Source organism: Apis florea, unplaced genomic scaffold (assembly GCF_048593485.1).
Source record: "Apis florea isolate Af1SG1 unplaced genomic scaffold, ASM4859348v1 contig_3081_pilon, whole genome shotgun sequence".
Lineage (NCBI taxonomy): Eukaryota > Metazoa > Arthropoda > Insecta > Hymenoptera > Apidae > Apis > Apis florea.
The window spans coordinates 5605182-5617500 of record NW_028256703.1 but is presented as its reverse complement, the minus strand read 5'-3'; the positions used below and the strand labels follow the sequence as shown (position 1 = coordinate 5617500).

The 12319-nt window shown below is 31.4% G+C and overlaps 4 protein-coding genes across 13 annotated transcripts in view; 1 reads left to right on the top strand and 3 right to left on the bottom strand.

Moving 5' to 3' along the window:
- The window catches only part of enok (histone acetyltransferase enoki mushroom), a 19020-nt gene extending 12984 nt beyond the window's left edge, over positions 1 to 6036 (top strand). For all 4 annotated transcript variants that reach the window (XM_086909165.1, XM_086909164.1, XM_086909167.1 and 1 more), the window contains exons 5-6: positions 1 to 319; positions 404 to 6036. The exon at positions 1 to 319 is cut by the window's left edge and continues 79 nt beyond it. In XM_086909165.1, the coding sequence (XP_086765291.1) occupies positions 1 to 319; positions 404 to 5398 (5314 nt within the window). In that variant the 3' untranslated portion in view covers positions 5399 to 6036. The remainder of the gene's footprint in view (positions 320 to 403) is intronic.
- A 2124-nt stretch (positions 6037 to 8160) lies between these two features.
- Positions 8161 to 9751, bottom strand: LOC105735819 (uncharacterized). Its single transcript, XM_012488115.3, has 3 exons — positions 8895 to 9751; positions 8491 to 8766; positions 8161 to 8396 (listed from the first exon to the last, which is right to left on the bottom strand). The coding sequence occupies exons 1-3, from the start codon at positions 8960 to 8962 to the stop codon at positions 8387 to 8389; spliced, it is 354 nt and encodes a 117-aa protein (XP_012343569.1). The 5' UTR covers positions 8963 to 9751; the 3' UTR covers positions 8161 to 8386.
- On the bottom strand, positions 9213 to 11167 carry GXIVsPLA2 (phospholipase A2 group XII). Its single transcript, XM_003694736.4, has 3 exons — positions 10325 to 11167; positions 9843 to 9910; positions 9213 to 9751 (listed from the first exon to the last, which is right to left on the bottom strand). Exons 1-3 carry the CDS (start codon positions 10557 to 10559, stop codon positions 9434 to 9436), a joined length of 621 nt encoding a protein of 206 aa, XP_003694784.1. The 5' UTR covers positions 10560 to 11167; the 3' UTR covers positions 9213 to 9433.
- LOC100866305 (uncharacterized) lies at positions 10864 to 12297 on the bottom strand. Of its 7 annotated transcripts, none has more exons than XM_003694759.4 (3): positions 12015 to 12297; positions 11227 to 11341; positions 10864 to 11167 (listed from the first exon to the last, which is right to left on the bottom strand). In XM_003694759.4, the coding sequence occupies exons 2-3, from the start codon at positions 11323 to 11325 to the stop codon at positions 10970 to 10972; spliced, it is 297 nt and encodes a 98-aa protein (XP_003694807.1). In that variant the 5' UTR covers positions 11326 to 11341; positions 12015 to 12297; the 3' UTR covers positions 10864 to 10969. The 7 variants fall into 7 exon arrangements, with proteins under 7 accessions (XP_003694807.1, XP_086765286.1, XP_086765288.1 ...); XM_086909160.1 differs by having other exon boundaries at positions 11227 to 11336; positions 12015 to 12256; XM_086909162.1 differs by having other exon boundaries at positions 11776 to 12072.
- Between the last annotated feature and the right edge of the window lie 22 nt (positions 12298 to 12319).

Below are 12319 nucleotides of genomic sequence, written 5' to 3'. Positions count from 1 at the left end.
AGCAGCTCGATTAACTACTGTGAACGATGCTGAGGAAATTGTGACAGTGAATCCAGGAAACAATACGAGCAATACGGGAAATACTGGAAATGGCATTAGGAATCCCGCGGCTATAGTTTTTGGTCGATATGAAGTAGAGACATGGTATTCTAGCCCATTTCCCCAAGAGTACGCAAGATTACCTAAATTATTCTTCTGTGAATTCTGTTTAAAATATACAAAAAGTCGAGCCGTACTTGACAGGCATATGGATAAATGCCAATGGAGGCATCCACCGGCTACTGAAATCTACAGATGTGATGGATTATCTGTTTTTGAGGTATAATTTGCAAATGATATTTATTATTTTCGCATAAACAAAATTACGAATCAAATAAAAATTCTGATTGTTGTTATATTTCAGATCGATGGAAATGTGAACAAGATATATTGTCAAAATTTGTGTCTATTAGCGAAATTATTCTTGGATCATAAGACATTGTACTACGATGTAGAACCATTTTTATTTTACGCAGTAACGAAAAACGACAAATATGGTTGTCATTTAGTTGGTTATTTCAGCAAAGAGAAACATTGTCCCGCGCAAAGATACAACGTGTCATGTATCATGACTTTACCGCAATATCAAAGACAAGGATTCGGAAGATTCTTGATCGAATTTAGTTATCTACTGTCTAAAGTGGAAGGAATCCCTGGGACGCCGGAGAAACCACTTTCCGATCTTGGGCGAGTATCGTATCATTCTTTTTGGAAAAGCGTGGTACTCGAATATCTCGATGCTCATAGAGATTCCACGGATATTAAATTAGGAGATATAACAAAGGAGACTGGTGTGTCAGCTCATGATATTGCAACTGCTATGCAATTGCTGGGATTTGTTAGATCGGTCCATTTACCGGGAGAGGGGAATTCTAAAGTAGCTGTGGTAGTTGATTGGAGCAAAGTGGATGCTCATATGGCGAAAGTACGAAAGAGTTCCCGTATCAAATTAGATCCTGATTGTCTTAGATGGATACCATTGCTCACGCAAATTCCTAATCCATATCAAAGTCCGGAAGAAAGCGGTGATACCAGTTCCGAGTCCTCTCCCGTCGTGGAACCGAAACACGTACCAACCATCGTTGAAAAAATTCAAAAAGTAAAGATTAAAAAGAAACCGAGGAGTAGGAGATTAGGACAGAGAAGAACTTCACCGCTGAAACAGAAAACGGGCCAGAAATCTTCCACGCAAAGAGATTCTTTTACCAAAGATGCGAAAGAACCAAAAGAAATAAAAGCAATGAAAGAAGCGAAGGAAGCAAAGGAATCGAACGAAACGAAAGAAGCAAATAAAGATACGGAAAAAAGGAGTCGAAATGTTGTTGTCGCCACTGCATCGGTAGAAAATATTAAAGAACACATGATAGTGGAAGCAAAAAATGTTGCATCAACATCATCGAGGAATTCTCGAGCAGTGACTGCTTCAAAGAATACAAATCTGATGAATTCGACGAGAGCAATATCCTTGTCAGCGACAGGATCAACAACGACGACAACAACAACTACCACAACCACTACCACCACTACCACAGTAGTAACGATGACTACAGCAACGACAACGATGTCCAGGCGGAGAATCAGAACACCGAAGATATCTCGTTATGACGGAGAATCGGTAATAACGTCGACAACGTCTATGCGAAAACGAAAACATTCCGAGAAACCAGAGATCGAAGAAAAAGAAGAAAAGTCTGAAGGCAGTTGTAGAAAAAGAACACGGGAATCTTTGCGAGAGAAAGAAAGAGATAAGGAACGAGAAAAGGAAAAAGAGAGAGCGAAAGAACGGGATAAGCCAAAGGATAAAGATAGTTGTTCGAAAGATAAAGAAAAGAACGATATAATTGAGATGGAAAAGTTTTCTTCAAAAGCGATGGAACCAATAATGTCATCGATAGTACAAAAGCCGACGAAAAAACAGTGCAAAGTCGATGATATTTTGTTAAAAGTGACCAGCCGGCAAACTAAATGCTTACAAACGAAGCAAGCGAAAGAAAAGAAACAGAACAGTTCGGAACAGAATCAGTGTAACGGAAAAGATGATACAAAAGATATGTTGAAAACTTTGCCAGTATCGAGACGGGGAAGAGCAAAAGTCGAGAAAGAAGCGTTAAAGATGCCGCAATTGAAACCTGAAATCCTTATGAAAGATCGATCCGAAAATCCTGTGATACTTCCACCATTGTTATCTCCGTCATCGTGTTCTGAAGAGAAGAACAATTCTATTTTAACGAGCAAGAGACAACAATCGTCTCCCGTCTTGGAACAATTATCAATAGTCTCTATGGAAAAAGAAATTGATAATACGACGGAAAAATTAGTTATTAGCAATAATAGTACACTAGAAAATGCTGATGATGGTAATACTGACAATGCCTCAAAGAATGACTCAACCGTTCTTCCGGAAACAGAAGTAACAATATCTGCTAGTCCAGGAGAATACGAAGGAGGAGACGAAGATGAAGGCGAAGAAGAAGTACCTGCCTCTAAATCGAAATCCGTGACTCGCGTGAAAAATGATTCAAACGAACGAATTGAAAATACAAAAGATAATCAACAAGAAAAGAAACTCGAGAATGTTGATATCATTCTCTCTTTACAAAAACCGAAATCGGAATCAGAATTATGTATCATAGAAGAAGAGATACAGAGGAAAGGTGAGGGTGAAAATAGTACGAGTAAAGATGATGATGAGGGTGAAGGTGAAGCTGAAGGTGAGGGTGAAGATGAAGGCGAAAACGAAAATGAGAATGAGAATGAAAATGAGAATGAGAACGAGAATGAGAATGAAAATGAAAATGAAAATGAAAATGAAAATGAGAATGAAAAAGAAAATGAAAATGAAAATGAAAACGAAAATGAAAATGAAAACGAAAACGAAAATGAAAATGAAAACGAAAATGAAAATGAAAATGAAAATGAAAATGAAAATGGAAATGGAAATGGAAACGGAAACGAAAATGAAAATGAAAACGGAAACGGAAACGAAAGCGAAAACGAACGTGAAGGAGCGCAGGCAAGGAAAGGGAAGGAGAAACAAAATGAAGTTACGAAAGGAGAATTTGATAAAGATTTAGAGAAATCTGAAAAAACAATGTGTAATTCAGAAACATCTAAATTGGTACCTGACCTTTCTTCGCCTAAAGAAGAAGAAATTGAAAAATTTAAAACTGTTGGTCAAGATGTAAATAATTATAGACAAGTTGATGGAATTTCCGAAAGATTAATGTTAAAAAATTCAAAAGAAGAATTGACGAGACCAAAGATAGAATCATGTTGTGCAACATCTACGGATAATAGAAAAGAATCATCTTCTGTGATTTCTAATATAGCATCACCCGAAACAGGACCACTTACGCCACAAGAGAAAATTTTGCCCGTTATCGAACAACAAGAAACTACTGTTCATCTTCAAACACACTCTGAAGAATTGAAACAAAATTCACCCGAAAGTGGTAAAACCACGCCACATTTGGATAATCCTGGTTCGGTAAAACGAACACCTCCTTCGCAACCTGATTTACCATCTATGGGAGTTTACACACCTGATTCAACAACGAATTCAGTTCATTCGTTGCATTACGGTCATTGCGATTTAGACGTAAGTCAGTTAGGACTGGAGTCTCCTACATCGATCGCAAGTGATCTTGCGTCACAAAATAGTGTGGAAAGACCACCTAGTGCATTACCCTCGATGCCAGCATCAGTTACGGTTCCAATTTCGGTACCTATGCAAATAACTCCGCCGGTTACGTCCGCCGGTGTAAATATATCGCCGCAAGTACAATACACCGATTGCTCGATGCCTCAACATACTCCACCAACGCATGTTAATATTCATCCGATGCATCAGCCTCATACACCTCAATCTCTTCAGCAGCCACGGACTCCGCAATCTCACACGCCTCAAAGTATACAAACGCAAAGTCCACAACCTATTCCGCAAAGTCATACACCGCAACCGTTACCTCAATCTCATACCCCACAACCTCTTTCGCAATCTCATACACCGCAGAGTATACCGACGCAAAGTCCTCAATCGATGCGACAAAGTCATACACCACAACCTTTGCCACCATCTCACACACCACAACCGATGCAATTATCTTTGACTCAACAAACGCAAAATCAAAATATGACGCATGGTCAAAATCAACAACAATCTCAAGGACAACAACAATCTGCACAACAGCAATCTGCACATCAACAACAACAGCAATCGCAAACGCAATCTCATAGTAACAAAAGGGCTAGTGGTTCACAAACGACTCATAGATCTAGATCGACACAACAAAGTAGCCGATCCCATCGAACGACACCTCCTACGTCTCATGCTCAAGTCTCTTCGCAAGGTCACACCACCTCTCACACAAGTCATACAACCTCCCACACGAGCCATACGACGGTTGCACATACGACACATGTACCTCCACAATATCAACAATCCTCGTCAATGAGTGTACCACCTGTTCCTCATCCGCACCCTCATTCTCACACGCATGCTGCTCATTCACACAATATGGCTGTTATTTCTCAAGGAAATTATATGGCTGTTGCTTCTCAAACTTTCCCAACGCAAAATACATACGTGATTCAACATCGAAGTAGCAGATCTGGTGCACCGACGCCATGTACTACAGCGACAAATTTTTATATTCAAACAAGCGCAATGCCACCGCATTCGCATACACCAGCACCTTCTCTCTCAGCTTCTGGAAATCATCAAACTACAAATTCGTGCAGTTTAGCAAAATTACAACAATTGACTAATGGATTAGAGATGATTCCTCCTACGCCTCCTCCAGCGATGAATTTAACACCACCACCTCCTATACCGCACACTATGACACCACCGCAAACGTCGAGACAATTACCAACACCACCTCAAGTACCTCTTGGTTATGCAAAAAATTATTATAATGTCAACACAGTACCACCTACTACTCCAGGACCACCGAGTAGATCAACTTCAAGATCATCGGCAAATGCAAATATGGCGTCTCTTGCACAACCATATCCAAGCGAAAGCCTATATCGTCAAACTCTCGATCCTGGAAGTACCTGTCCTCAAATGCAGAGCGCCGCTAGTAGAGTCAGTCCTAACGTGGCATTGAACACGAATCTTATGGCTCAATATGGTTATCGAGTAGCACAACCTGCTACCGGTTACATGAATCAAGCGGCTCAACTTGGTGGTTTCATGAATCAAGCCAGTCAATTACCTGTTGGAGTCGTTAATGTACCTGCACCATACCCACAAGATCCGCATCAACAAAATCCAGCAGCAGTCTATACAACGTATCACGGTTACATAAATGGAGGTCTCATGCAACCTTTGAATAGTTCGATGAGGCCACGTTAGCTCCAAACATCTAAGCGCACATTCTCTTACTTGCAATAACGACACTTCGGTTAAAGGGAGGATTTTCACATATTGCGGTTCATCGACTTAATAATGATTGTTTCATTTTGACGATTAATGCTCTCTTCTATACGAACTCTGATAATTTTGGGAAAAAAGGTTATCTACTAGAAAAATATTCTTTATTTTCTTGCATTCGCTTCCATTTTTATTATTTGAAATAATTTTAAATACATTTTTTTTATCTTTTCTCTATTAATATTTTACTTTTTGGAAATTATTTCATTGTTTTCTTCTTTTTCTTTTTTTTTCTTCTTTTGTTTATATATTTAATCACTTTCAAAAAAAATCAATCGGTATAAAAAGTTATAAATTCAGAATCTTTAAATATCAAATAACAAGAAATAACAATATAAACAAAGTAAACAGAAGCGTTTGCATCCTAGAAATTAAAGAATTTGCGTTAAATGAATTTTTAATTGATAAAAATAAAAATCTGCGCGTGTGCAAGCATGCAGATAGAAGAGGGCATATATGTACGAATTATAATCATAGTATCGAATAGTAAACTGCGAAACTTGGATTCGTAATTTGTGCATTTAAAACGATAAATTAATCTATTCTGAATGTGATCTGTCGATCGGTGGTTACACATATACGCGCGCGTGCGTATATACACATATATATATATATATATATATATATATATATATATATAAGAAGATGTATATATATATATATAGAAGATGTGTGTATATATATATATATATATATATATATATATATATATACACATACATACAAATATGATATATCATATTTGTGTATGGATGTATATATGTACATATATACACATATATTTATGTATATATGTATCTATATGTATGTATCTTTCTATATATATATATATGTGTGTATATGTATATATATATATATATATATATATATATATATATATATATATATATATATATAAACACACACGCACGCACGCACGCGCGCACACACAACATACATACATACGTGCTCTTATACGTGTGTAGATAAGCATGCATATATGTATATACAATTTATGATTCAATGAAGATCGACAAATGGATACCTATTTTTAGTAGGGCATTCCTATCTAAAATTGCAACGGTGTTACGTTTTGTGTATAATAGTGTGTATATATTAATATACGCAATAAATTTTGTGTATAGTACATATATATGGATATATATATATATATGTATGTATATATGTGTATATGTGTATATATATATATATATATATATATATATATATATGCATATGTATGTATTATACATAATATTTGCAAAGAATATTCTGTTTGATATTATCGATTGTTGAACGTTGTTATTTACTTTTTCTTCGAGGCACGCTGTACTTTACTGTATAAAATAATTGTATTACTATTACAATGATTATAATTGTACTATTGCAAATTAATTATTATGATTGCCAACTCGTTCATTATCATTGATCGGTAATTTTCGTTTGTCATCAATAACATGAACATACTGTTTCTCGTTAATAATTCTTGATGATAAAATATTCTTACCGTCGTTGCAGCCATCGATTATCTTCATCGTTGTCATATTTCTTATTATTATTGCTGCTATAATTATTATTATAGTTATCATTGCCGTTGTCATCATCATCATCATCATCATCATCATCATCCTCGTCGTCATCGTCATCAACGGCAGCATTATAATTATCATTATCATTATCATTATCATTATTATTATTATTATTATTATTATTATTATTGTCATCATCATCGTCATCATCATCATTATTATTATTATCATTATTATTATTATCATTATTATTATTATCATTATTATTATTATTATTATTATTATTATTATTATTATTATTATTATTATTATTATTATTATTATTATTATTATTATTATTATTATTATTATTATTATTATTTTTATTATTATTATTTTATTATTATTATTATTAATAATATTATTTTATTATTATTATTATTATTATTATTATTATTATTATTATTATTATTGGTATCATCATCATCATCATCATCATCATCATCAATAATTGTTATTATTGTTGTTATTATTATTATTATTATTATTATTATTATTATTATTATTATTATTATTATTATTATTATTATTATTATTTTTATTGTTATTATTATTATTTTGCCGTTGTTGTCGATGTAAACATCGTCATTATCACGATAATCACTATTATCATCACTATCATGTCATTAATATGAATAAGATTTTACTGGCAATGAGTCTATATGCTCTTTATTTACGTGCACAGATATGCAGGACAACACACGCGTGTACAAAAATGCGCGCATACACATAGACACGTATATCCATTCTTTATTCTCTATTGTATGTAATATTTTTATTTTCTATTATTGAGCGGGAGGGCACATATTAATTTCGAAAAAAATAATAATTGCGTAAAATTCTTCCACGGAGCGTCGAAAGAATTACGCTGAAATTATTTTTTGTATCGAATTATAAAAGATGAAATGTTGATTCCTTCGACCTCTTTATGGGAAATGTAAAATGGTGCTCGTTCGTGGTGTACGTTCAATTGTAATTTCCCTCTTGTCCACGACGCTTCGGGGAATGGTCGCGAACAAATAATATATTTATAGTATGTTATGAATTTAATTTTTTCAGATGAGACTATAAGTGCGAGAGGCAAGGAAATTTGCCTAGTTTTTAGCATAATTCTTGAATGATAAAAAAGGTCATTGATAGTGTAAAAATACATCAATATTTATTGTACATAGAGTTAACAAAAAAAAAAACTACTAACAAATAAAAACGAATCAAAAATAAAGGCTTCGAGAGAATATTTTATACGAATAAAAGACTTTTAAAAACTTGTAGAGCGTGGCTTGATACACGCATAGCAAGAACAATTTTGCACTTGTTTAATTTGTTTCAGTTTTTACCCTGTGATTTTTCATATATCAGTTTTCTATTTTCTTCTAAACAAATTATATTAATTTTATTAAATTATTATTAGATATATTTAAAAACAACAAATGTACATATATTTGTTTTAAACACAGATTAGATTACCTTGACTTTCGTTTTCTTTTACGTTCTTGTCGTCTTTTTTTTTCAGCATTTGCCAAATCTATATATTTCTTTCTTTGTTCTGGACTCATTTGAGTCCATAATTTCCCTGCTGCTCGTGCAATCACAGTTACGTGTTCCTTAGGTTTTTTACTTCGTAATTGTAGAAAAAAGATGATAAAAGGATTAGTTGCACGACATTTTATTTTCTCTTTTCCATTGGTTCGGGATTCGGAACCATTTACAATTCTTTTATTCTTTCCGGGACGATCATCTACGCTACCCAAAAGTAAAAGATGCAAGTACGTTTTTATGTACTATCTTTTATACTTGATTTCGTTAATACGGTATCGTTAATTTTATTGGTAACAAACGAAGATATTGAAGTAAATCAAAAATTGTCTTACCTGTCACCACTTTCTCGCTTTCGTTCTTTTCGCGATTTCGATGACTGTATGGATCCAATATTTCCCATCCTACCCGAAACTCTGTCGCAATCGTTTAGCAAATTCCTGTTGTACGCCGCATTACTTGACAATTTTTTGCAAAAACTTTTCTCAAAAACTTTGAAATTGAAGTGACATTGTCAATGAAAAGCGTACCTTCCCTTGTTTTTCCAAGACAAACGAGTAAATAAAAATTTGAATTTTCTATGAATCAATTTTTCGAATTTGGTGATTCTCTCCAAGAAGAAATAGAAAAGGTTAAGAGAGATTTTATATAAATATTATATAATATTAATATTATATTTAATTAAATAATATAATCTTGTATATTATTGAATGTGTAAACTATTCGTATAGTACAATTTTCGATAAATTAATGTTTAAAGTAATGTCACGTACGTAATATAAAAATAAATACAAAATTGTATAATTATTTTACTAAAGATTCATAAACGAAACGTATAATACGTTTCATTTAATTGGCATATTACGCCATTTTTTCACAATTCTCCACCTGCTTGAGCAGCTTTTTTCGGTTTCTTATTCTTATTCCATCTCTCTCCACAATAGCAAGCTTCTTTTTGCGCATCTATATAACTTTTGCATCCCAAAGCAGTTGTACCGGTGAAAAGCATTTTTGCTGCAGCTTTGCATGTATTTATTATTGCAGACGATTGATATCCATCGCAATATTTATATAGACATCTTTTAAATTCCAAATCACATTTTTCCTTATCCGAATTACAAGAATCGTAACAAATGTCATGCGCGTCACAACATTTCGTCATTTCTATAAGCGGTAGATACTCTTGGTTTATCTAAAATTATTAATTTGATTAATTTCTTTCTTGTTATTTATTATGATAATACATTACGATATTGTGTCTCTATTTTCGAAAATTTGCCTACTTCGATTCCTAGAGAACCACATCCGTTACTTTGCGGTTTATGATTCCAATCTGGTTTCGGTGTTATACCTGAAATTGTCATAAACAATATATGCATATATCTTCATATTATAAATTTATTATTTATATAAATATATATATATATATATAATAAACAACAACCAATTAGATTTAATTATATTGAAAATAATTTATATAATAAATATTAGATAGTTTTTAATATCTAATATTTATTTCATAAGTATATAATCGTGAATATATCTTGCAAAACAAATTTCTGGTATATTATTTATAATTATATGAATTACATAATATGTTGAGAACAAAGTAAAAAATAAACATAAAATGAAATACGTAAATTATCATGTTATAATATTATCGCTATAGATTTTGACAAATCATCATATTTTGGAGTGAAGTACGATAGAATAAAAATTTAAAATTATCTATAAACGATTAGTAATAGGTTAAATATATATATACCTCCTGGACATTGAAAAATACAATTTTCTTCCACTGCTGCATCAAATACTTCATGGATATCCCTGATTTTTCTAGCAACAGTAATCGCATTTTGGAATAAATCTTGAAATACCGTTTCTGCTGCTAATACAGCATCCTTTAAATTCGATAATAAACCAGCTCCATAACCTGACCACGCATAAGCCAAAAAAGTCAAAATATAAATTAGAATTTTTCGATATTGAGAAAAATCCATTTTTATATGTTCTCGATGCCCTTAATGATATACCGTTATTTCACTACTCGTTCAGGTATTTTTAGACAAATTGATTCATATAAATATATATTTGATTGTGGACACGTGGTGACAAACAACGAAATAGTTTCGTAATATAAGAACTTTTGTCATTATATATACACATATACATTTGTATGTGTAAGCTCATACACTTATTTAAATTAAAATTAAAAATGATCTTAATAAGAAATTTGTTTTAACTTGACTAATAATAATTATCTATAATCATTATTATAGAAATGCAAAGATTAAAGTTACAATATTTTTTGTTGTTTTTATTTATTTAATAAAATTAACAATATAATAATAGAAGTATATAAAATTATGATATAAATAGTAAGAGTAGTAAGAATATGAGAAGTAATATGTTAAAACATTTTTTGTAATTCTCCAGTTTCGTAAAGTTTCTTCACGTCTGTTCCACCTCCTAAGCATACTCCATTCACAAATACCCTAGGTACTGTTCTAGCTCCAGTCATTTCTCCTAATATACTTTGAATTTCATCTCCATCGTTTCTTTCATTCAATTCGATAGCAGTATATTCTTTTTGCAAATTATGAAATACCTGAAATAAATCATATTATGCTAATTGAAATGAAGATAAAAAAATTATTTGATTAATACTTGTTTAGCCATTTTACAAAATGGACAACTCGTTTTAGAAAATATCACAATGCTATGAGATGCAATAAGTTGGTTAACTTCCTCTTTTGTTGTAGGCATCGCGTTTTCCTCTGTGCTGAAAATAAAAATTCATTGTAATAAATTCATAAAATCGTTAGTATGAAAGAACAATGAATCTTATGCTTTGATTTTCATTTAAAATAATTATTACAAATTCAACATTTTCTCAACAATTAAAAATCATTAACGGTCGTTCGGACCTTTTACAGCTGTCACATAATTTTTCTTGTCGACTACGTAAGCCAGACTACTTTTAAGAATTATTTTCGACATATCGTTCATAAAATCTAAAGATATTCTATGCATATTGATTTATTTTAAATCTTTAATTAAAAAAAAAAAAAAAATGCAAAACGATTATGCAAAGAAAAGATTTTAAAGCTAAGTTTTTTTTTCTAGGTTATTACTTAAACAAAATATCGTCGCTAAAGTAATCGATTCTTAATGCAATGAGTATTTGAGTATAAATTTTATAATTTTCAGTTCTACCTGTTATATTTGTTAATTACATATTATTTTACTCAGAAATGAAATTAACAAAAATTTAACATATTACACATTTTTTTAATTCATATGTGATAAAAATTAATATTATTTAAAGAATTTAATATATAAATTATATATTAAATAATATACAATTTATATTTATATTATTATTATTATTATTATTATTATTATTATTATTTCACATATTATATATTTTTACAATTAACAAATAATATACTCACAATTATTTAAAATTTTTTATAATATTTTAACTTGCCATGCATATGGTGAATGGTAATTGGAAAAATATATGCTTATCTCAATAGCAAAGTGTACTGTTTTCATGAAAAATGTTTATACATTATCTATAATAAATTTTAATTGATAATTAAATTATAAATTGGAATAATTTATATTCTTTTTGACTTTTTTTTTTCTATTGAAATTTTATCACTGATAAACTTCTTCAATAAAATTTCTAAATAAAAACTAATTTTTTAGAATATATTAAATTTAGAATTTTATATTTTAAAATTGAAGATGATAT

Bases quoted from the DNA above. Each gene is read 5' to 3' on its own strand.
- LOC100866305 (XM_086909159.1), bottom strand. From the start codon at position 11,592: ATGCATAGAATATCTTTAGATTTTATGAACGATATGTCGAAAATAATT. The intron at 11,337-11,486 runs GTCCGAACGACC...TTTTCAGCACAG, and splicing joins TTATGTGACAGCTGTAAAAG to AGGAAAACGCGATGCCTACA. The intron at 11,168-11,226 runs GTATTAATCAAA...GATTTATTTCAG, and splicing joins TTTGTAAAATGGCTAAACAA to GTATTTCATAATTTGCAAAA.
- GXIVsPLA2 (XM_003694736.4), bottom strand. From the start codon at position 10,559: ATGGATTTTTCTCAATATCGAAAAATTCTAATTTATATTTTGACTTTT. The intron at 9,911-10,324 runs GTATATATATAT...TGACAATTTCAG, and splicing joins TATTTTTCAATGTCCAGGAG to GTATAACACCGAAACCAGAT. The intron at 9,752-9,842 runs GTAGGCAAATTT...TAATAATTTTAG, and splicing joins GTGGTTCTCTAGGAATCGAA to ATAAACCAAGAGTATCTACC.
- LOC105735819 (XM_012488115.3), bottom strand. From the start codon at position 8,962: ATGGGAAATATTGGATCCATACAGTCATCGAAATCGCGAAAAGAACGA. The intron at 8,767-8,894 runs GTAAGACAATTT...ACTTTTGGGTAG, and splicing joins AAGCGAGAAAGTGGTGACAG to CGTAGATGATCGTCCCGGAA.